Source organism: Pan troglodytes, chromosome 1 (assembly GCF_028858775.2).
Source record: "Pan troglodytes isolate AG18354 chromosome 1, NHGRI_mPanTro3-v2.0_pri, whole genome shotgun sequence".
Taxonomy (NCBI): Eukaryota; Metazoa; Chordata; class Mammalia; order Primates; family Hominidae; genus Pan; species Pan troglodytes.
Genome location: NC_072398.2, coordinates 198,000,772 through 198,018,632, shown reverse-complemented (window position 1 = coordinate 198,018,632; position 17,861 = coordinate 198,000,772). Strand labels below are relative to the sequence as shown.

The following is a 17,861-nucleotide window of genomic DNA, read 5'->3' as shown; positions in this document are numbered from 1 at the left end:
AGGTAAGGAAACAGTAAGAGATACCAGTAAGGTAAGAATGATCTAACCAAAAGAGACATTATTCATCAGAGTTAACAATGTTTGGCACTACCCCACTATCACATATGATACAGAGAAAAGAATACACATACACACATATACACACACAAGCACATTTGACCAACTGTAAAATATATCCCATGTGAGAAAGTAAACTTTTTTTTTTGAGACAGTCTTGCTCTGTCACCCAGGCTGGATTGTGGAGCGCAGTGGTGTAATCTCGGCTTACTACAACCTCCACCTCCCAGGTTCAAGCAATTCTCCTGCCACAGACTCCCTAGTAGCTGGGATTACAGGTGCAAGCCACCACGCCTGGCTAATTTTTTTTGTATTTTTAGTAGAGATGGGGTTTCACCATGTTGGCCAGGCTGGTCTCAAACTCCTGACCTCAGGTGATCCACCCGCCTCGGCCTCCCAAAGTGCTGGGATTACAGGTGTGAGCCACCACGCCTGGCTATAAATTTCTTGAGATTCCAAAAACACAAATCATTTATTTACTTTAAAAAGTGGAGGTGGAGTATCTTATTTATCCTGGATTTCCAGCATTTATTCAATCATAGCTGAAGCTGCTTTAGGAGTAGTTTGTCATAGTAAGTTTCATAAATAACAGGGTACAAAACTATTTCCTTTTGATAGTTTGCTATATTTAGAGAGATTAGTATTTGTTTATACGAAGGAAGAGAACATTAGTGAAATAAAGAGCTATGGCAAAAACTAAAGTTTATTTTTTAATTCCTTTTTTCTTTTTTTTTTTTTTTGAGATGGGGTCTCACTGTCACCCAGGGTGGAATGCAGTGGCTCACTGCAACCTCCGCATCCGAGGCTCAAGCAATCCTCTTGCCTCAGCCTCTAGAGTAGCTGGGACTACAGGTGCGCACCACCACACTTGGCTAATTTTTGTAATTTGCATAGAGATGGGGTTTCGCCCCATTGCCCAGGCTGGTCGCAAACTTCCGGGCTCAATCAATCAGCCTGCCTCAGCCTCCCAAAGTGCTGGAATTACAGGCATGAGCCACCATGCTACCTTTTCATTCTTTTTTTTTTTGAGATGGAGTCTCGCTCTGTCGCCAGGCTGGAGTGCAGTGGCGCGACTCGGCTCACTGCAACCTCCGCCTCCCAGGTTCAAGCAATTCTCCTGCCTCAGCCTCCTTAGTAGCTGGGACTATAGGCATGCATCACCATGCGCAGCTAATTTTTGTATTTTTGTAGAGACAGGGTTTCACCATGTTGGCCAGGATGGTCTCGATCTCTTGACCTTATGATCCGCCTTCCTCGGCCTCCCAAAGTGCTGGGATTACAGGCGTGAGCCACTGCACTCAGTCTTTTTCATTTTTTTTTCTTCAAGTAAAAATTGTTTTATTGTCATTAACATATTTAATATAAAAAGAAATGAAGCAAATGGCTCAGTGTTGTATTTTTTTAAAAATCCAGGTTTGTGCAGGTTACTCTATTTACATCTGGGAGCAGAGCTGTCCCCACGTCAGGCATAGCAGTTGCACTTCTCCGACGCCCCTTTGCAGATGCAGCCCTGGGCACACTTGGCACAGCCCATGGGGCAGCAGGAGCAGCAGCTCTTCTTGCAGGAGGTGCATTTGCACTCTTTGCACTTGCAGGAGCCGGCGCACGTGCAGGAGCCACCAGTGGCGCAGGAGCAGTTGGGGTCCATTTCGAGCAAAGGAGATGCTGGAGCTCCCACCGGTGAGGCCAACAAGCAGTCAGGCAGTTGGAAAGTGTGCTGCCTTTTTCATTCTTAAGTTCCAGTTCCACAGTGAAGCTGGTCTGACCATAGTCACAGAGACAATAAACCCTAAAGACTTATGATCAGCATCCCTCTTGAAAGCTCATCTTATCTTTCCATACTTTTTCAATTCAAATCTATACCTTGAAATGTCATAGGCTCCAGAATCCAAGAATACCATGCCTCTATCTTATAAATTAATATAGCATTAAGGCCATACCTCCCTTTCTCTCTTCTGACACATATTCTTTTTTTTTTTTTTGAGACAGTCTCACTATATCGCCCAGGATGGAGCGCAGTGGCGTGATCTCGGCTCACTGCAATCTTCTCCCAAGTTCAAGTGATTCTCCTGCCTCAGCCTCCCGAGTAGCTGGGATTACAGGCGCCCGCCACCACGCCCGGCTTTTTTTTTTTTTTTTAGTAGAGAGAGGGCTTCACCATGTTGGCAAGGCTGGTCTTCAACTCCTGACCTCTGGTGATTTGCCTGTCTTGGCTTCTCAAAGTGTTGGGATTACAGGTGTGAGCCACTGCACTCAGCTGTGACACATATTCTTCATGTAAAGATTCAGAATTTATCAGCACTAATGTCGACCATTTCTTGTAGTTCATGTTCATTTACCAAGAATTAGTCTCACACAAACAATCCAATATATTTATATAACTATTAGCCTTTCTGATTAATTCCAAATATGTCAATTAAATGCTCAGATTACTCTAACAAGAAATATAATACTTGTATAAAATAAAATTTTAGCCAGGTGAGATGGCTCATGCCTGTAATCTCAGCACTTTGGGAGGCTGAGGCAGGAAGATCGCTTGAGGCCAGCATTTTTAGACCAGCCTGGGCAACACAGCAAGACCTTTTCTCTTAAAAAAAAAAAAAAAAAAGCCTGGCGTGGTGGCTCACACCTGTAATCCCAGCACTTTGGGAGACTGAGGCAGGCAAGTCTCAAGGTCAGGAGTTCGAGACCAGCCTGGCCAACATGGTGAAATGCTGTCTCTACTAAAAATACAAAAAATTAGCTGGGCATGGTGGCGGGTGCCTGTAATCCCAGCTACTCAGGAGGCTGAGGGAGGAGAATCGCTTGAACCTGGGAGGTGGAGGTTGCAGTGAGCAGAGATTGCGCCACCATGGGTGTCACTCCAGCCTGGGTGACAGTGTGAGACTCCATCTCAAAAAAAAAAAAAAAAAAAAAAAAAATCAGCCAGGTATGGTGACACAGGCCTGCAGTCACAGCTACTTGGGAGGCTGAGGTGGGAGGACTGCTTGAGGCTGGGAGGTTGAGGCTCCAGTGAGCCACGTTTGCGCCACTGCACTCCAGCCTGGGTGACAGAGTGAGATTCCGTCTAAAAAAAATAATAAATAAATAAATGGAAAGTTATGAAAGTTAATCACACAGTTTTTTTTTGTTTTTTTTTTTTGGAGACAAGGTCCCACTCTGTCGCCCAGCTTCTGGACAGTGGTGTGATGATAGCTCATTGCAACCTGAAACTCCTGGGCTCAAGTGATCCCACCTCAGCCCTCCAAGTAGCAGTGCATACCACCATGCCCAGCTAACTTTTTCTTTTTTCTTTTTTTCTTTTTTTTTTTTGTAGAGACAGGGTTGGTCTTGCTATGTTGCCCAGGCTGGTCTGGAACTCCTGTCTTCAAGCAACCCTCCCGCCTTAGCCTCCCAAAGCATTGGGATTACAGGCGTGAGCCACCAAGCTTGGTCTATCACACACATTTTTAAAAACATCAGTAATTGCAGGTTTCCATGTTGCCATCTGCACTCTGTCCTCTATTCCAATACTCTCCCGCAATATTCAAAGACCTCAAATAACTTGTACAAAAAGCTAATAACATTTTCTGGGATTTATTCTACAGTTTGCTTGTTTATTTGAATGTACATGAGATGTTAATCATAGCAACTCAAGTTCTCACGTTTATCATAGATTCTGCAAATTTACTTGAGAATGATGCTGAAAATATAAATGACAATGTATCCCCTATGTTATATAATATAGGCTGTATTAAAACTCTTTTCAGAAAGAACAAAGTGAGAATAGGTCAACCTATGAATGCAAATGATTCATATCCTGTAGGAATTCTGAGCAAATTTACCCCACCTAGCTGCAAAATAACTACTAAAGATAAACAACGTGTCTCCTCAAGACAGTGACTAGCTTGTTATTTTGCATTAAATGGGAAAGTTACTGGATGACCTCAGAAAAGCACTAAGTCAACTTCTAAAGATACAAATTAAGTGGACAGCCAGTAGGGAGCCTTGAACACTTCATCATCCATTCCTACCTCACATGGCAGAAGTAAATGTTTATTAACATTCCCCCAGCCCCCACTTCTTCTTCTTTTTTTTTTTTTTTTTTGAGACGGAGTTTCACTCTTGTTGCCCAGGCTGGAGTGCAATGGCGTGCTCTCGGCTTACTGCAACCTCTGCCTCCTGGGTTCAAGCGATTCTCCTGCCTCAGCCTCCCAAGTAGCTGGGCTTACAGGCGCCCGCCACCATGCCCAGCTTCATTTTTTGTATTTTTAGTAGAGATGGGGTTTCACCATGTTGGCCAGGCTGGTCTCGAACTCCTGGCCTTCAAGTGATCCGCCTGCCTCAGCCTCCCAAAGTGCTGGGATTACAAGTGTGAGCCACCGTGCCCAGCCCACATTTTTTTTTTTTCTTGAAAAAGAAGAACATTGGATAGGATTGACAATGTCAATTTTGAGTGTGTAATTTGGTGCCAAGGAAGTAAAATAACCCCAAATTACTCATGAATCCACAGCAATCTATTACTACGACACTGAATTACTCAGGGCACGAGATTTGGCATTCCTGTTTTTGGGTACCTGGTCTGAGCTCTTGCCTCTGACTCATGCTGCATGACATGAAGCTATTAAAATCTCCAAACCGGCCTGGTGCGGTCACTCATGCCTGTAATCCCAGCACTTTGGGAGGCCGAGGCAGGTGGATCACCTGAGGTCAGGAGTTCAAGACCAGCCTGGCCAACATGGCGAAATCCCGTCTCAACTAAAAATACAAAAATTAGCCAGGCATGGTGGCGCACGCCTGTAATCCAGCTACTCGGGCGGCTGAGGCAGGAGAATTGCTTGAAACTGGGAGGCGGAGGTTGCAGTGAGCCAAGACCACACCACTGCACTCCAGCCTGGGCAACAAAAGAGGAATTCCATCTCAAAAAAAAAGAAAAAAAATCTCCAAACCTTAGCTTCTATTCCACCAAATGGAGGTACAGGTACTTGTCGCATTCAAACATAGCTAAACACGTTCTAAAACTGCATGTGAGACCCTGTCCCCAAAGATATATGGCATAAAAACATCGTACACTCTGTCCTACTTTCTGGCTTTTACATACTCTATTCCTTCTACCTAGAAATGTCTTGTCCTTACTTCTTGCCCTGACAAGTACCCATTTAAGAACCAACTCAAGTGTCATTTTCTCTGTAAAATATACTTAACCTCTCTAGGCAGCTCGTTGCCTACTTCGTGGGTGTGCACGATTATTTTATAACACTTACATTATAATGTAACTATCTGTTTATATGCTTGCCTTCCAAACCACACTGGACTTAAGGAGACATATCATCCACTTTTTAATCTCAGTCTAGTATACTGGTTCATGCTCAAAATACCTGTGTTGCATGAATGACAGAGACCTTCTCTTGTTTTGGTTGTTTGACCTTCCCTAGGGCATTCTAGGTCTTCTCCTAGGCCATCACTCTGCTCTAAAGCAATCTTTTCAATGTATCCATGTATCTATTGGCTTATCATATGCCAGGTACTATAACCTAATCCTAAAATTTCATATAAACCCACTTTAGTGGTAAACCCCTAAGTTCTGAATATGGTAATCTTCTTCCCGAATAGTTGAAAAAAAAAAACCTCGCCTGGGCATGGTGGATCACACCTGTAATCCCAGCACTTTGGGAAGCCAAGGTGGGTGGATTGCTTGAGCTCAGGAGTTCGAGACCAGTCTGGGCAACATGGCAAAACCCCATCTCTACAAAAAAAAAAAAAAAATACAAAGATTAGCTAGGCGTGGTGGTGCATGCCTGTAGTGCATGCCTGTAGTTCCAGCTCCTCAGGAGGCTGAGGTGGGAGGACGGCTACAGCCCGGGAGGTGGAGGTTGCAGTGAGACAAGATCGTGCCACTGCACTCCAGCCTGGGAGATAGAGCTAAACCCTGTCTCAAAAAAGAAAAGAAAATACCTCATCCTTGAAGCCCAATCTGCCCTGTCCACTTTGTTCCTTCTCTTCCACGTCCCATGCTGGTGCATCTCTCCTACTCTGCTCTTTTAGCTTAACCAACCAGTCAGGCTTGCTAATTAGAAGCTAAAAGAAAGGTGTAGAAAATTACATGCTGTGAAGAATACAGACACAGCTGGGTGCAGTGGCTCATGCCCATAACCCCAGAACTTTGTCAGGCAAAGGCAGGAGGATCACTTGAACCCAAGAGTTCAAGACCAGCCAGGGCAACATGGTGAAATCCCATCTCTACGAAAGACACAAAAATTAGGCCGGGCATGGTGGCTCATGCCTGTAATCCCAGCACTTTGGGAGGCTGAGGTGGGTGGATCACCTGAGGTCAGGAGTTCGAGACCAGCCTGGCCAACGTGACGAAACCCCTCTCTACTAAAAATACAAAAAAATTAGCTGGGCATGGTGGCGTGCACTTGTAGTCCCAGCTACTCCCAGCTACTCGGGAGGCTGAGGCAGGAGAATCACTTGAATCCAGGAGGCAGAGGTTGCTGTGAGCCGAGATTGCACCACTGCACTCCAGCCTGGGTGACAGAGTGAGACTCTCTCTTCAAATAACAACAACAACAAAAATTAGCCGAGTGTGGTGGGGTGCGGTGGCGTGTGGTGGCACATGCCTGCAGTCCCAGCTACTTAGGAGGCTGAGGTGGGAGGATCACCTGAGCCTGGGAGGTTGAGGTTCTAGTGAGCTGAAATTGCACCACTGCACTCCAGCACGGGCAACAGAGTTACAGAGTTAAACCCTATCTCAAAAAAATAAAAAATAATAAAAAAGAAAAAGACTACAGACCGCCCACCCCAGCCCCTGCTGCTTAAGTTCATACAACTTTCACTCATTTTATTAATTTCCTAAATCTTCAGAAACTTCATAAAGTGACAAGCTAGACCACAGCATTACTTAGCTTCAGCCCTGGAAAGAAAGATTTCCATTAGTATAAATTTGATTATGCTCCAATAGACTTCAGTGGTTAAAGAAATGTGTTCCTATATTATGTCTGTACTTTCCATCCCCAAGTCATGTAACATAACTAGGCTACCCATTTACAAATAGACCCCTAGTAGGCATCAGGGTGGTAGACATGCGCCAACTTGTCACAATGAACTGTACCCTTAACATCTTCATTTTTCCTGCCCTATTTAAGACCCATCTCTAGGCTAGACAACTCCAAGAGCCTCCTTATCTGCTCTCCCTATTCCCCACTCCATCCAAATTCCATTCTAGAAGGTTACTCTTTTGCTTAAAATCCTTCAAAGAAAAAGAAAAAAGAAAAAAAGTGCTTCAACCCAAAACTTATTTCCATGGCTTACACAGGCCTATCAACCTGAATCCAGTCCACGTTTTCAGGTTGATCTCTAGTCATTTACCAGGTATGGGGTCTTGCTATTACCCAGGCTGGTCTCGAACTCCTGGGCTCAACTAATCCTCCCACCTCAGCCTCCTAAGCAGCTGGGACCACAGGTGCACACCACCATGCCTGCTCCTCTGTGAAGTCTTTCTTGAAACTGTCATGCAAATTCTATTGTTCTTTCATCTATCTAAGAGCACCCGTATTTTCTTTAGTATTTATCATATGACATTTGAATAATTTTCTATCTATCTATGTATCAATTATCTGTCTCCTCTACCAGGTGAAACTTCCTATCAAGAAAACCATGTCTAAGTTCTTTTTGTAATACTCAGTACTCACCCAGGGTTCAACAGTGTATCATTCCGAAAGTATCTGTTGAAGCCAGGTGTGGTGGCTCACACCTGTAATCCCAGCACTTTGGGAGGGTGAGGCGGGTGGCTCGCTTGAAGTCAGGAATTCAAGCCCAGCCTGGTCAACATGGTGAAACCCTGTCTCTACTAAAAATACAAAAATTAGCTGGGCATTGTGGCACGTGCCTGTAATCCCAGATACTTGGGAGGCTGAGGCAGAAGAATCGCTTGAACCCGAGAGGCAGAGGTTGCAGTGAGCTGAGATGGCACAACTGCACTCCAGCCTGGGCAACAAAGCGAGACTCCATCTCAAAAAAGTTGTCTGTTGAATTGAATGATCACCTGTCTATACTATTCTTGCTTATCTCTTTCATCTCTATTCTTCCTCTGAGAACTATGCTGCTCATATTTATCTTTTTCATCAAAATTCATCTATGTACCACACTCTTCTACAGCCTAATTGAAAGACTTTGTACACAGAGTTGTAGAAATGGTTGGAATATAGATATCCTAGTCTAGAGACATGAGCTCTCAATCTATTCAGAGCATAAGGTTTATGGTTAAATAAGGACACTAACCAAAGGCAGGCCAGCATGGTAACTATTAAAAGAGTTTAGGGAAAGTTAAGCCTTAAAGATGCTACAGAAAAAACAAAAACCTGTTTCCTGGTGATCTAAATTGGGGAAATTATATTATATTGAAGATTTATACTACATATTAGCATGTTAGCATGTTTAAAGATTTAAGAAACTCATAAACTTGTTTTATTTTGTTTAACTCAGTATTTTCCAAGCTTATTTCCTCACAAAACATTTTTCTTTCAAGTAATGCCTATAACATACCTTAGGAAATAGTGATGTGAGTGAAAAATAGAAAATAAAATCAAAAGATGGTTGGAGATGGCTGGGCGTGGTGGCTCACGCCTGTAATCCCAGCACTTTGGGAGGCTGAGACGGGTGGATCACGAGGTCAGGAGATCGAGACCATCCTGGCTAACACGGTAAAACCCCGTCTCTGCTAAAAATACAAAAAATTAGCCAGGCATGGTTGCAGGTGCCTGTAGTCCCAGCTACTCAGGAGGCTGAGGCAGGAGAATGGCATGAACCCGGGAGGTGGAGCTTACAGTGAGCCGAGATTGCACCACTGCACTCTAGCCTGCCTGGGCAACAGAGCCAGACTCCATCTAAAAAAAAAAAAAAAAAAAAAAAAAAGGTTGGTTGGAAACTGTAAAGGAGCTTAAATGATAAGGATAGATCAAATAAGTTCTCAAAGACATAATGAGAACTCATCTTATAGGTTAGGTAGTCAATGAATAGTCTTAGGCAGGGGAGTGATACAGATGTTCTCCTTTAGTACAAGTACTTTGGCAAATCTGAGACAGATGTATTGGGATGGAGGTTGGTGTACGCGCACAAGAGGAGGGGGTGGTGTGGAGTTGGGGAATGCAGGGAAAAGTTGTGGAACAGGAGGTATGGAGCCAAATCAAGAGAAGAGGTTCAGGGAGGCTTCAGAAAGCAAAAATCCTCCTTCACTGACTGAAATTTGTCTTGCTCAAAGAGCTTGCTTGATCTTCCCTCATAAATGTGCTAGGGATGAAAAAAGCTTCCTGTTTATGGGATGGTCCAGTCTAGTTGTCTGGGAAGGCCAATAGCTGATACTGTTTCCTGGGATCAGGTGGGAGGAAGGATTCTGCAGAGGACAGAGGCAGCAATGAAAGGCTGGAGTGGTGGACCTGCACAAAGAATTTAGGTCAAGACAGCCTTATCCCTTCTTATTCATCTGTACAGAAGATCTGCCCCTGTACACCAGGAAATTTCTGTTGCCTACTTTGCTCACCCGTCAGTCTCCCAGAGATTCTGAAAGGGTTTTAAGATTAGCAACAGGATACGTGAGAGGAAAACATTACAGTTACCTGACTTCGGGGTTTCTGAAAAGACATACTTGGGCAGAGACCCAAAAGCGTAAAAGATCAATTGTACCAATTATTAGCAATGAAACACTAGGCCCCATGTTTAAACTTCTCTGAACTGGTTTCTCCTTTATAAAATGCACGTCAATATCCACCTGGATGAGACTAAAATGAAATTATGTCTGAATGAGATTATAGTCTGAAGACTATAAAGAACTATAAAAAATCAGTTATTTGTATTTTGAACTAATTTTATCTCATTTGACAGCTTGTTTTAAGATTATACTAGGCCATATTGTTCTTAGTATATTAAATAATAATGTGAGGCCGGGCACAGTGGCTCACGCCTGTAATCCCAGCACTTTGGGAGGCCGAGGTGGGCAGATCATGAGGTCAGGAGATCGAGACCATCCTGGCTAACATGGTGAAACCCCATCTCTACTAAAAAAACACACACACACACACACACACAAAATTAACCAGGCGTGGTGGTGGGCGCCTGTGGTCCCAGCTACTTGGGAGGCTGAGGCAGGAGAATGGCGTGAACCCGGGAGGCAGAGCTTGCAGTGAGCAGAGATGGTGCCACTGCACTCCAGCCTGGGTGACAGAGCGAGACTCCGTCTCAAAAAAAAAAAAAAAAATTATAATGTGAATGTTTTCCCACTGAAATTGGTTCCCTTATTTATGAATAAAATAAAACCATATTTGAGTGTAAGAGAAGAAAAATCCAAAACTCTTTGCTCTATCCTACAAATATTCTGTAAACAAATCATGAATCTCTGAATGTATGGTGTTCTTGTTATTATGAGTAATTATAGTAAAACTAATGATCAGAACCTGTAAGATTGCTCACATGCCCCCCTCACCCTACCAAATGCACATACAAACAAGGCAGAGGGGAGACCTGATCAATTTGGCTGGCAAGAACTTTATCTGTGGGCAGTAAAGATGGTCAGGTATGGGAATAGGAGGTAACTGGACTTCTCTTCTAGTGTTTATCAATGACCTCTACCAGCCCCAGAAGAATAGAACGATTTCTTTAAAAAAATAAAACAAAGGAGCAGGGTGCAGTGGTTCATGCCTATAATCCCAGTTACTCAGGAGGCTGAGGTGGGAGTACTGCTTTAGTCAAGGAGTTCAAGGTTGTAGTAAGCCATGATCATGCCACTGCACTCCAGCCTGGGCACAGAGTGAGACTCTGTCTCTAAAACAAAACAAAACAAAACAACACTGTTCAAAACAGAACAAGGGAACCATGACATCCAGTAAGAACACAGAAGCTATTTTTTTTTCCTGGCATTAAAAAGAGGCAGCAATAATCCCAGCATTTTGGGAGGCCAAGGCGGGAAAACAGCTTGAGCCCAGGAGTTCGAGACCAGCCTGGGCAACACAGGGAGACCCTATCTCTACAAATAATAATAATAATATTAATAATAATAATTAGCTGGGCTTGGTGGCATGCACCCGTGTTCCCAGCTACTTGAGATGCTGAGGCAGGAGGATCGCCTGAGCCCAGGAGGTTGAGGCTGCAGTGAGCCGTGACTGCACCACTGCTGCACTCCAGCTTGGGTGACAGAGCGAAACCCTGTCTCAAAAAAAAGACATGCAAAGCCACTAGGCACATCCCAAGGGAGAACTCAGGCATCTATTTGGCAACTAACAGAATTTTAAAGTTACTCCCTATAACCACTTTCAACTGAAGATCTCAAAACACCGTGTAAACATTAAACCTCTCAAGTCAGGAAAGAATTAGACCTATTTCAGATAAGAAAAATAACGTAGGTAGGAGGCTGTTAACAACAGGAATCAGAAAGGAAACTAGACTCTATTATCTTTGGCTTTCTCGATGTTGTCCTCAGGCTACACTTAATGAAATGCACCCAAGCAGCAGCATCCTCAATAATGCGGCTATGTTGACAAGCAAATGCTTTTTAAAACAGGGGCTGAGTGGAAGGAATATTGGCATTGGTTGGAATTAAGACCCCTGTTCTAAGCCTGGTTCCACCACTTACTAGTTATATGACCCTGAACAAGTCATTCAATTTCCTTAAACTTTAGTTTCCTCATTTATAAAACTATATCAAACCTAAACCTATCTCACAAGGTTGTATCGAATTAAATTATATATGCCTGGCACACAGGTATTGAGAGGCCAGCTTTCTTCTTTCCCCAAACTCCACCTTAAGTCCGTAGAGGACGCATATAAAAAAATACATTGTTTATATATATAACTATATATATCATTATCATTCTTCTAACTAATTAAAAAAATAAAATCTGGAGGATACTAACATAATACTTGGCTAAAATAAGAAATGGCCTAATTTTTTAATAACTTCCAAATAGTTGAGAGTTGTTACCAAGCTTGAAAATTATTTTCTGTGCATTTTTATTGATGTGAGCAAAGACAGAAACTGACTTTAGAAAAATAAAAAACAAACAGGGACCTTTTCCAGAAAGATGATCTGCCACATTTCTTAGAACTCAAGGAAACATCTCAGAAAGGAGTTAATGTACTATTCCAAAATTAACTATGCAGTGTTTTTTTTTTTTTTTTTCTTGAGACAGAATCTCGCTCTGTCACCCAGGCTGGAGTATAGTGGCCTGATCTCGGCTCACTGCAACCTCTGCCTCACGGGTTCAAGCGATTCTGCCTCAGCCTCCTGGGTAGCTGGGACTACAGGTGTGCACCACCATGCCCGGCTAATTTTTGTATTTTTAGTAGAGACAGGATACCACTATGTTGGCCAGGCTGGTCTTGAGCTCCCGACCTCAGGTGATCCACCCACCTTGGTCTCCCAGAATGCTAGGACTATAGGCGTGAGCCACCGAGCCTGGCCTGTGTTCTCTTAATATTCGTTTGGTTAAGAAAATAGATCAACAGTATCTGTAAAACTTTAATATAAATTAACCTCAGAGGGCCAGTAAGATCACTAGACATAGACAGTTCCATGAACCTAAAAGGTCCTTCCTGATACTTATTAACTGAAAGTGAGCCACCATAAACACCATTCCTTTGACCACAACACTTCAAAGTAATTTAGAAACCCCATCTCAGTGAGGTTAAATAACACACCCATTTCTAAACAAGTTTGGCAGAATTAAAAACAGAAGTTAACTCTTCTTACTCTCCTAGACACTCTAAGACAGCTCCTTTTGAAAGGAGACAACCAGCAGCATCATGGAGATTTCAAAACCACCTTGATATATAGGCTACAATTAAAAGTCCTTAACTCCTTTGAAGCTAAAGATCACACAACTTTTTACTAGCATTACGTTTACACACTGCAAGGAGTCCCCAGCATCTTTTTGTCGCCAAAACATGACACACAAGAATAAAATTATCTGCCCAAGGTCACAGAACAGGTAGGTAATGGCTGTCTGACTCCCAACTACTTAAATGAGCCCCTCCTCCTGCGTGCAACCCCTTCATGGGATATACTGACAGTAACAATTAGACTTCTAAAGGCGGGGAGGGCGAGGAAGGTCTCCACTGAATGCTTCAGATAGCAAAATCTGGTGTATTATGTCTCTGCAGATATTGCATATTTTAATTTACTGCCCTTTAAAATTCAGCCTACATGGTGCATTAAAAAGACTGTCATCAAGAACTCAAGATCAAAGGGGTTCAGAAACACAATTTCTCCTATCACACCAACCTCTGGGCATTCTTCTTCTCAGTGCCCCCATTGAGTCTCTGGACAGAGAACGTATCTGTCTATCCCTCACCCTACCCAAGGCAGCAAGGTAAGAACGACAGAGTGCCTCCCGATAGCGTGGCACAGAACACACAGTGCTCAGGGTACCCCAGAGCCTATTCCCCGGTTACCTCCATCCCAACTTTCAGCGGTGGTTGTCAGGGAGAACACGCCTTCTTCTGCACTGCTAAGCCTGTCCCTAGCCAAGTGGACACACCCCTCCGACGCGCTGCCCCCTCAGAATATTCTCATTCCCTCCTTGGCCAAATATCCCCTCCCCACTCTCATTAAGAGATACTCCCCACCTTGGCCGGGAGCGGTGGCTCACGCCTGTAATCCCAGCACTTTGGGAGGCCGAGGCAGGCGGATCACCTGAGGTCCGGAGTTCGAGACCAGCCTGGCCAACATGGTGAAACCCCATCTCTACTAAAAATACAAAGAAATTAGCCGGGTGTGGTGGCGGGCGCCTGTAATCCCAGCTACTCGGGAGGCTGAGGCAGGAGAATCGCTTGAACCTGAGAGGCGGAGCTTGCAGTGAGCAGAGATCGCGCCATTGCACTCCAGCCTGGGCGGCAGGGCGAGACTCCGTCTCCAAAAAAAAAAAAAGAAAGAAAAAAAAAAAAGATACTGTCCTCACCTCCGGACAGAGGGCATTCCCCCAACAAAAAAACCGCGTCTCCCTGTCTCCTAACTTGATGGACAGCTCCCTTCCCCTCACCGAATGCTTAGCAGCCACCTCGAGCCCTGGGGCAGGGGGCGGGGTGTCGGGTGCGTTCACCCCACTAGTCTGGGCTTGCCTGATGGTTACCACCCCGCCGAAGCTGCCGCCTTGCGGGTTTCCCTGCTTGGGACACCCACGCGGGGTCCCTGCTGCCCCCAGCCACGCCCCTCGGCCGCAGCCCGCCGCCACCCGCGCCACGCCCCCGCGCTCACCCGCAGTCCGGGGCCGGGCACCAGCGGCAGTCGGGGTCCGAGGCTAGGTAGCGGCGCAGCATGAACTCCTCGTACTTGTGCATAAGCGGCGGGTCGGCGAGCAGCAAGCGGATGTCGTGCGGGTTGAGTCGCTCGCTGCACTCGGGGCAGCTGATGGGCACCCTGCTCTCGCTTATCTCCAGGCGCAGGTAGTGGCGGAGGCAGTCCCGGCACGAGCGGTGCGGACAGCTGAGGAGGCGCGGGGCCCGCTCAGGCGGCAGCCGCACCAGGCACAGCGGACACTCCACCTCCTCCGCGCCCGGGCCGCCGCCCTCCGCCGCCTCCTCATCGTCGAACCCAGGCTCCGCCGCCGCCGCCGCGGCCTCCGCCTCGGCCTCGGCGGCCGGCTCGGCGGGCAGCGCCTCGGGCGGCGGGCCCTGGGCCGCGGCAGGGGCCGGGGCGGGCGGCGGCGGCGCAGCCGGGGGCGGCGGCTCGGCCTGCGGCTTGGCCCGGGCGCGGCGGCCGCGGGCCGAGGCAGAGAAGACGCTGTGCAAGGTGAGGCGCCGGCGCCGGCCGCCGCTGCGGCACTTAGGGTCGGGCGCGGCCGCATGTAGCGATGTGGAGCGCGGCGACTCGGAGTCCTTCTCGGAGCCCATGGCCCGCAGAGGCCGAGGGGCCAGGGGCGCCCAGCGCCGCCACAGCTCCCGCCTCAGCGCCCCTCAGCCAGCGCCCGGCCGCCGCCGACGCCGCCACCACCGCCTCAACCGCCCTCCCAGAGATAGAAGCCGAGCGGCAACGACGAAGTGGTTATAAAGCCTCCGCCCCGCGCGCCGCTGCCCTGCGCAGGCGCTTCGCTCAAACACCTCACAACCCTTGCGCCCCGGACTAGGAGTGCGCTGGGCAGGGCCGAGCGGGGTGGGGCCGGGCGAGCTGGGGCGGAGCTCCGCCTCCTGCCGGTCAGGTGGTTCCAGGGCCGCCATGTTGCGGAGACTCAGAGATCCTAGCCCGCTGCTCTCCCTGGTCTCCGCCCCCAATTCCATCACCATGACACCCAAGGTGGACTTTTTGGTTTGCCGTTCCTCACAGGTTGATTGCCACTTCCAGTAAATGATGGTTCAGTTACATTATTTATAAAAAGCAGACAGGGGTTGATCAGATGGTGACTCCCAACTAGTTCACCTTCCAACATTTCTGTTTATTAAGCAGACGGCATAAATTAATAAAGAATATATTCATTCACTGAGCTTCTACAAAGTGCGAGGCATTAGAAAATAAAACAGACAAGGTCCCCTATTGCAAGGGACTTCCAGAATAAAGTCCAAATTTCTTAGTCTAGCATTCAGTGTTCTCTATGTATTTAATAAACCCTATGTATATAATAATCTATTTCTAGGCTCACTTACCATTCTATCCTCCTGGTATCTTGCTTACTTACCAAACTTGTGGAAGGAGACCCAGCGTTTTCTTGCCTGGCAGTGCCTTTGCCTTTCTTTTTCTAGTTCCCCATTCCTCTGACTGGGGGAGGATCTGGACCCTTAGGCTTCCTAGTGGGAGGCAGGCAAACAGCTTCAACAACAGGAATGTATCAGGATTACATTCAATTGCAAATAACAAAAGAAAAAAATAGCTTACGATTGAAATTTATTTATTTTTTTTCCTGAGACAGTTTTGCTCTGTCACCCAGGTTGGAGTGCAGTGGCGTGATCACAGCTCACTGCAGCCTCAACCTCCCAAGCTTAAGCGATCCTCCCACCCCAACCTCTGGAGTAGCTGGGAGCACAGGTGCGCTACCAGGCCTGCCTATTATTTTTATTTTTTTCATGGAGATGAAATCTCCCTGTGTTGCTCAGGCTGGTCTCGAGCTCCTGGGCTCAAGCGATCCTTCTGCCTTGGCCTCTCAAAGTGCTGGGATTACAGGCATGAGCCACTGCACCTAGCCAGAAATTTCTCTCTTTCCATGAAATATAAGTCCAAAAGTAGGCAGTTCAGGGCTGTTCAGCCATCCTCAGTATTTGGCTTCCAGTGTTAAGGTCACCTCACTATGGTCCATATTCCAAACAGTGGGAAGGAAATAGGGAAGAAAGATGGCATCCTCTTCCTTTTAAGAAGACTGCCTTGGGGCTGGGCGCGGAGGCTCACGCCTGTAATCCCAGCACTTTGGGAGGCCCAGGCGGGCGGATCACGAGGTCAGGAGATCGAGACCATCCTGGCTAACACAGTGAAATCCCGTCTCTACTAAAAATATAAAAAATTAGCCGGGCGTGGTGGCGGGCGCCTGTAATCCCAGCAACTCGAGAGGCTGAGGCAGGAGAATGGCGTGAACCCAGGAGGCGGAGGTTGCAGTGAGCCGAGATCGCGCCGCTGCACTCCAGCCTGGGCGACAGAGCGAGACTCTGTCTCAAAAAAAAAAAAAGAAAGAAAGAAAGAAAAAAGGACTGCCTCGAAAGTCCCGCACATTTTTGCCAAAACATACTCACATGGCCATACTCAGCTGCAAGGGAGCCTGGGAAATATTCTCTTAACTGGGTACAATGTGCCCAGCTAACAATGAGTGCTCTGTTATTAATAAGGAATGGTAAGATGGGCCAGGAGCTGTGGCTCGCACCTGTAATTACAACACTTTGGGAGACCTAGGCTGGTGAATCTCTTAAGCCCAGGAGTTTGAGACCAGCTTGAGCAACATGGCAAAACCCCATCTCTACAAAAAATACAAAAATTATCTGGGTGTGATGGAGTGTGCCTGTAGTCCCCGCTACTTGGGAGACTGAGGTGGGAGGAATGCTTGAGCCTGGGAGGTTGAGACTGCAGTGAGCCGTGATTATGCCACTGCACTCCAGCCTGGGTGACACAAAAAGACATCGTCTCAAAAGGTGGAAACCAGCTGTGATATTTTAAACCAGGTCTCCAGAACTTCAAACTTTTGACATAAAACAAGAAGGGGAACCAACAAAGAAAACTGAAAAGCGGGGGGCAGTGACATAAAAGAAAAACTAAGCAGGCATGATGTCACAGACACCAACATAGTATGTTCCCAGAAGGGAGTGGTCAATTGTGACAAATGCTGCTGAGAAATCAAGAAAGATAAGAACAGAGATGTGACCACTGGATTTGGCAACACCAAAGAGTCCTAAAGGAGGGGGAGAGTTTAATCCTCAAATAGGAAGGAGGTTTGATGCTGGATGGCTAAAACAACAATTAATGTCTATATTTATTTGGCAGAATAGGCTAGACTTGGCTATGGTAACAAACAAGCCAAATATCTCAATGGCATAACACAACAATGGTATATCTTTTCCACTCATGCAACGCTGGCTGTGGGTTAAGGCACTCTCCAGGGTAGCTCTCCTCAACTCTCCTGGGTAACTCAGAGATCCAGACTACTTCTGTCTTGGGCTCCACCATCTCAATGCAAAGCTTTCAGTATTGCCTCAAAAAGAGAGCTGGAGGCCGGGCACGGTGGCTCATGCCTGTAATCCCAGCACTTTGGGAGGCCGAGGCAGGTGGATCACCTGAGGTCAGGAGTTCGAGACCAGCCTGGCCAACATGGTGAAACCCCATCTCTAAAAATACAAAAGTTAGCGGGGTGTGGTGGGGCGCCTGTAAT

General features: G+C 46.4%; 2 protein-coding genes across 7 annotated transcripts in view; both read right to left on the bottom strand.

Moving 5' to 3' along the window:
- Window positions 1–15,043, bottom strand: part of RNF19B (ring finger protein 19B) — a 28,373-nt gene extending 13,330 nt beyond the window's left edge. For 2 of the 6 annotated variants that reach the window (XM_024357699.3, XM_024357698.3), the window contains exon 1: window positions 14,279–15,043. In XM_024357699.3, the coding sequence (XP_024213467.2) occupies window positions 14,279–14,913 (635 nt within the window). In that variant the 5' untranslated portion in view covers window positions 14,914–15,043. The remainder of the gene's footprint in view (window positions 1–14,278) is intronic. The other 4 variants (XM_024357700.3, XM_054665500.2, XM_016958581.4 and 1 more) reach the window with 2 other exon arrangements.
- LOC104007267 (metallothionein-1E) lies at window positions 1,379–1,786 on the bottom strand. Its single transcript, XM_054665539.2, has one exon. The coding sequence runs from the start codon at window positions 1,703–1,705 to the stop codon at window positions 1,520–1,522; it is 186 nt and encodes a 61-aa protein (XP_054521514.1). The 5' UTR covers window positions 1,706–1,786; the 3' UTR covers window positions 1,379–1,519.
- Window positions 15,044–17,861: the final 2,818 nt, after the last annotated feature.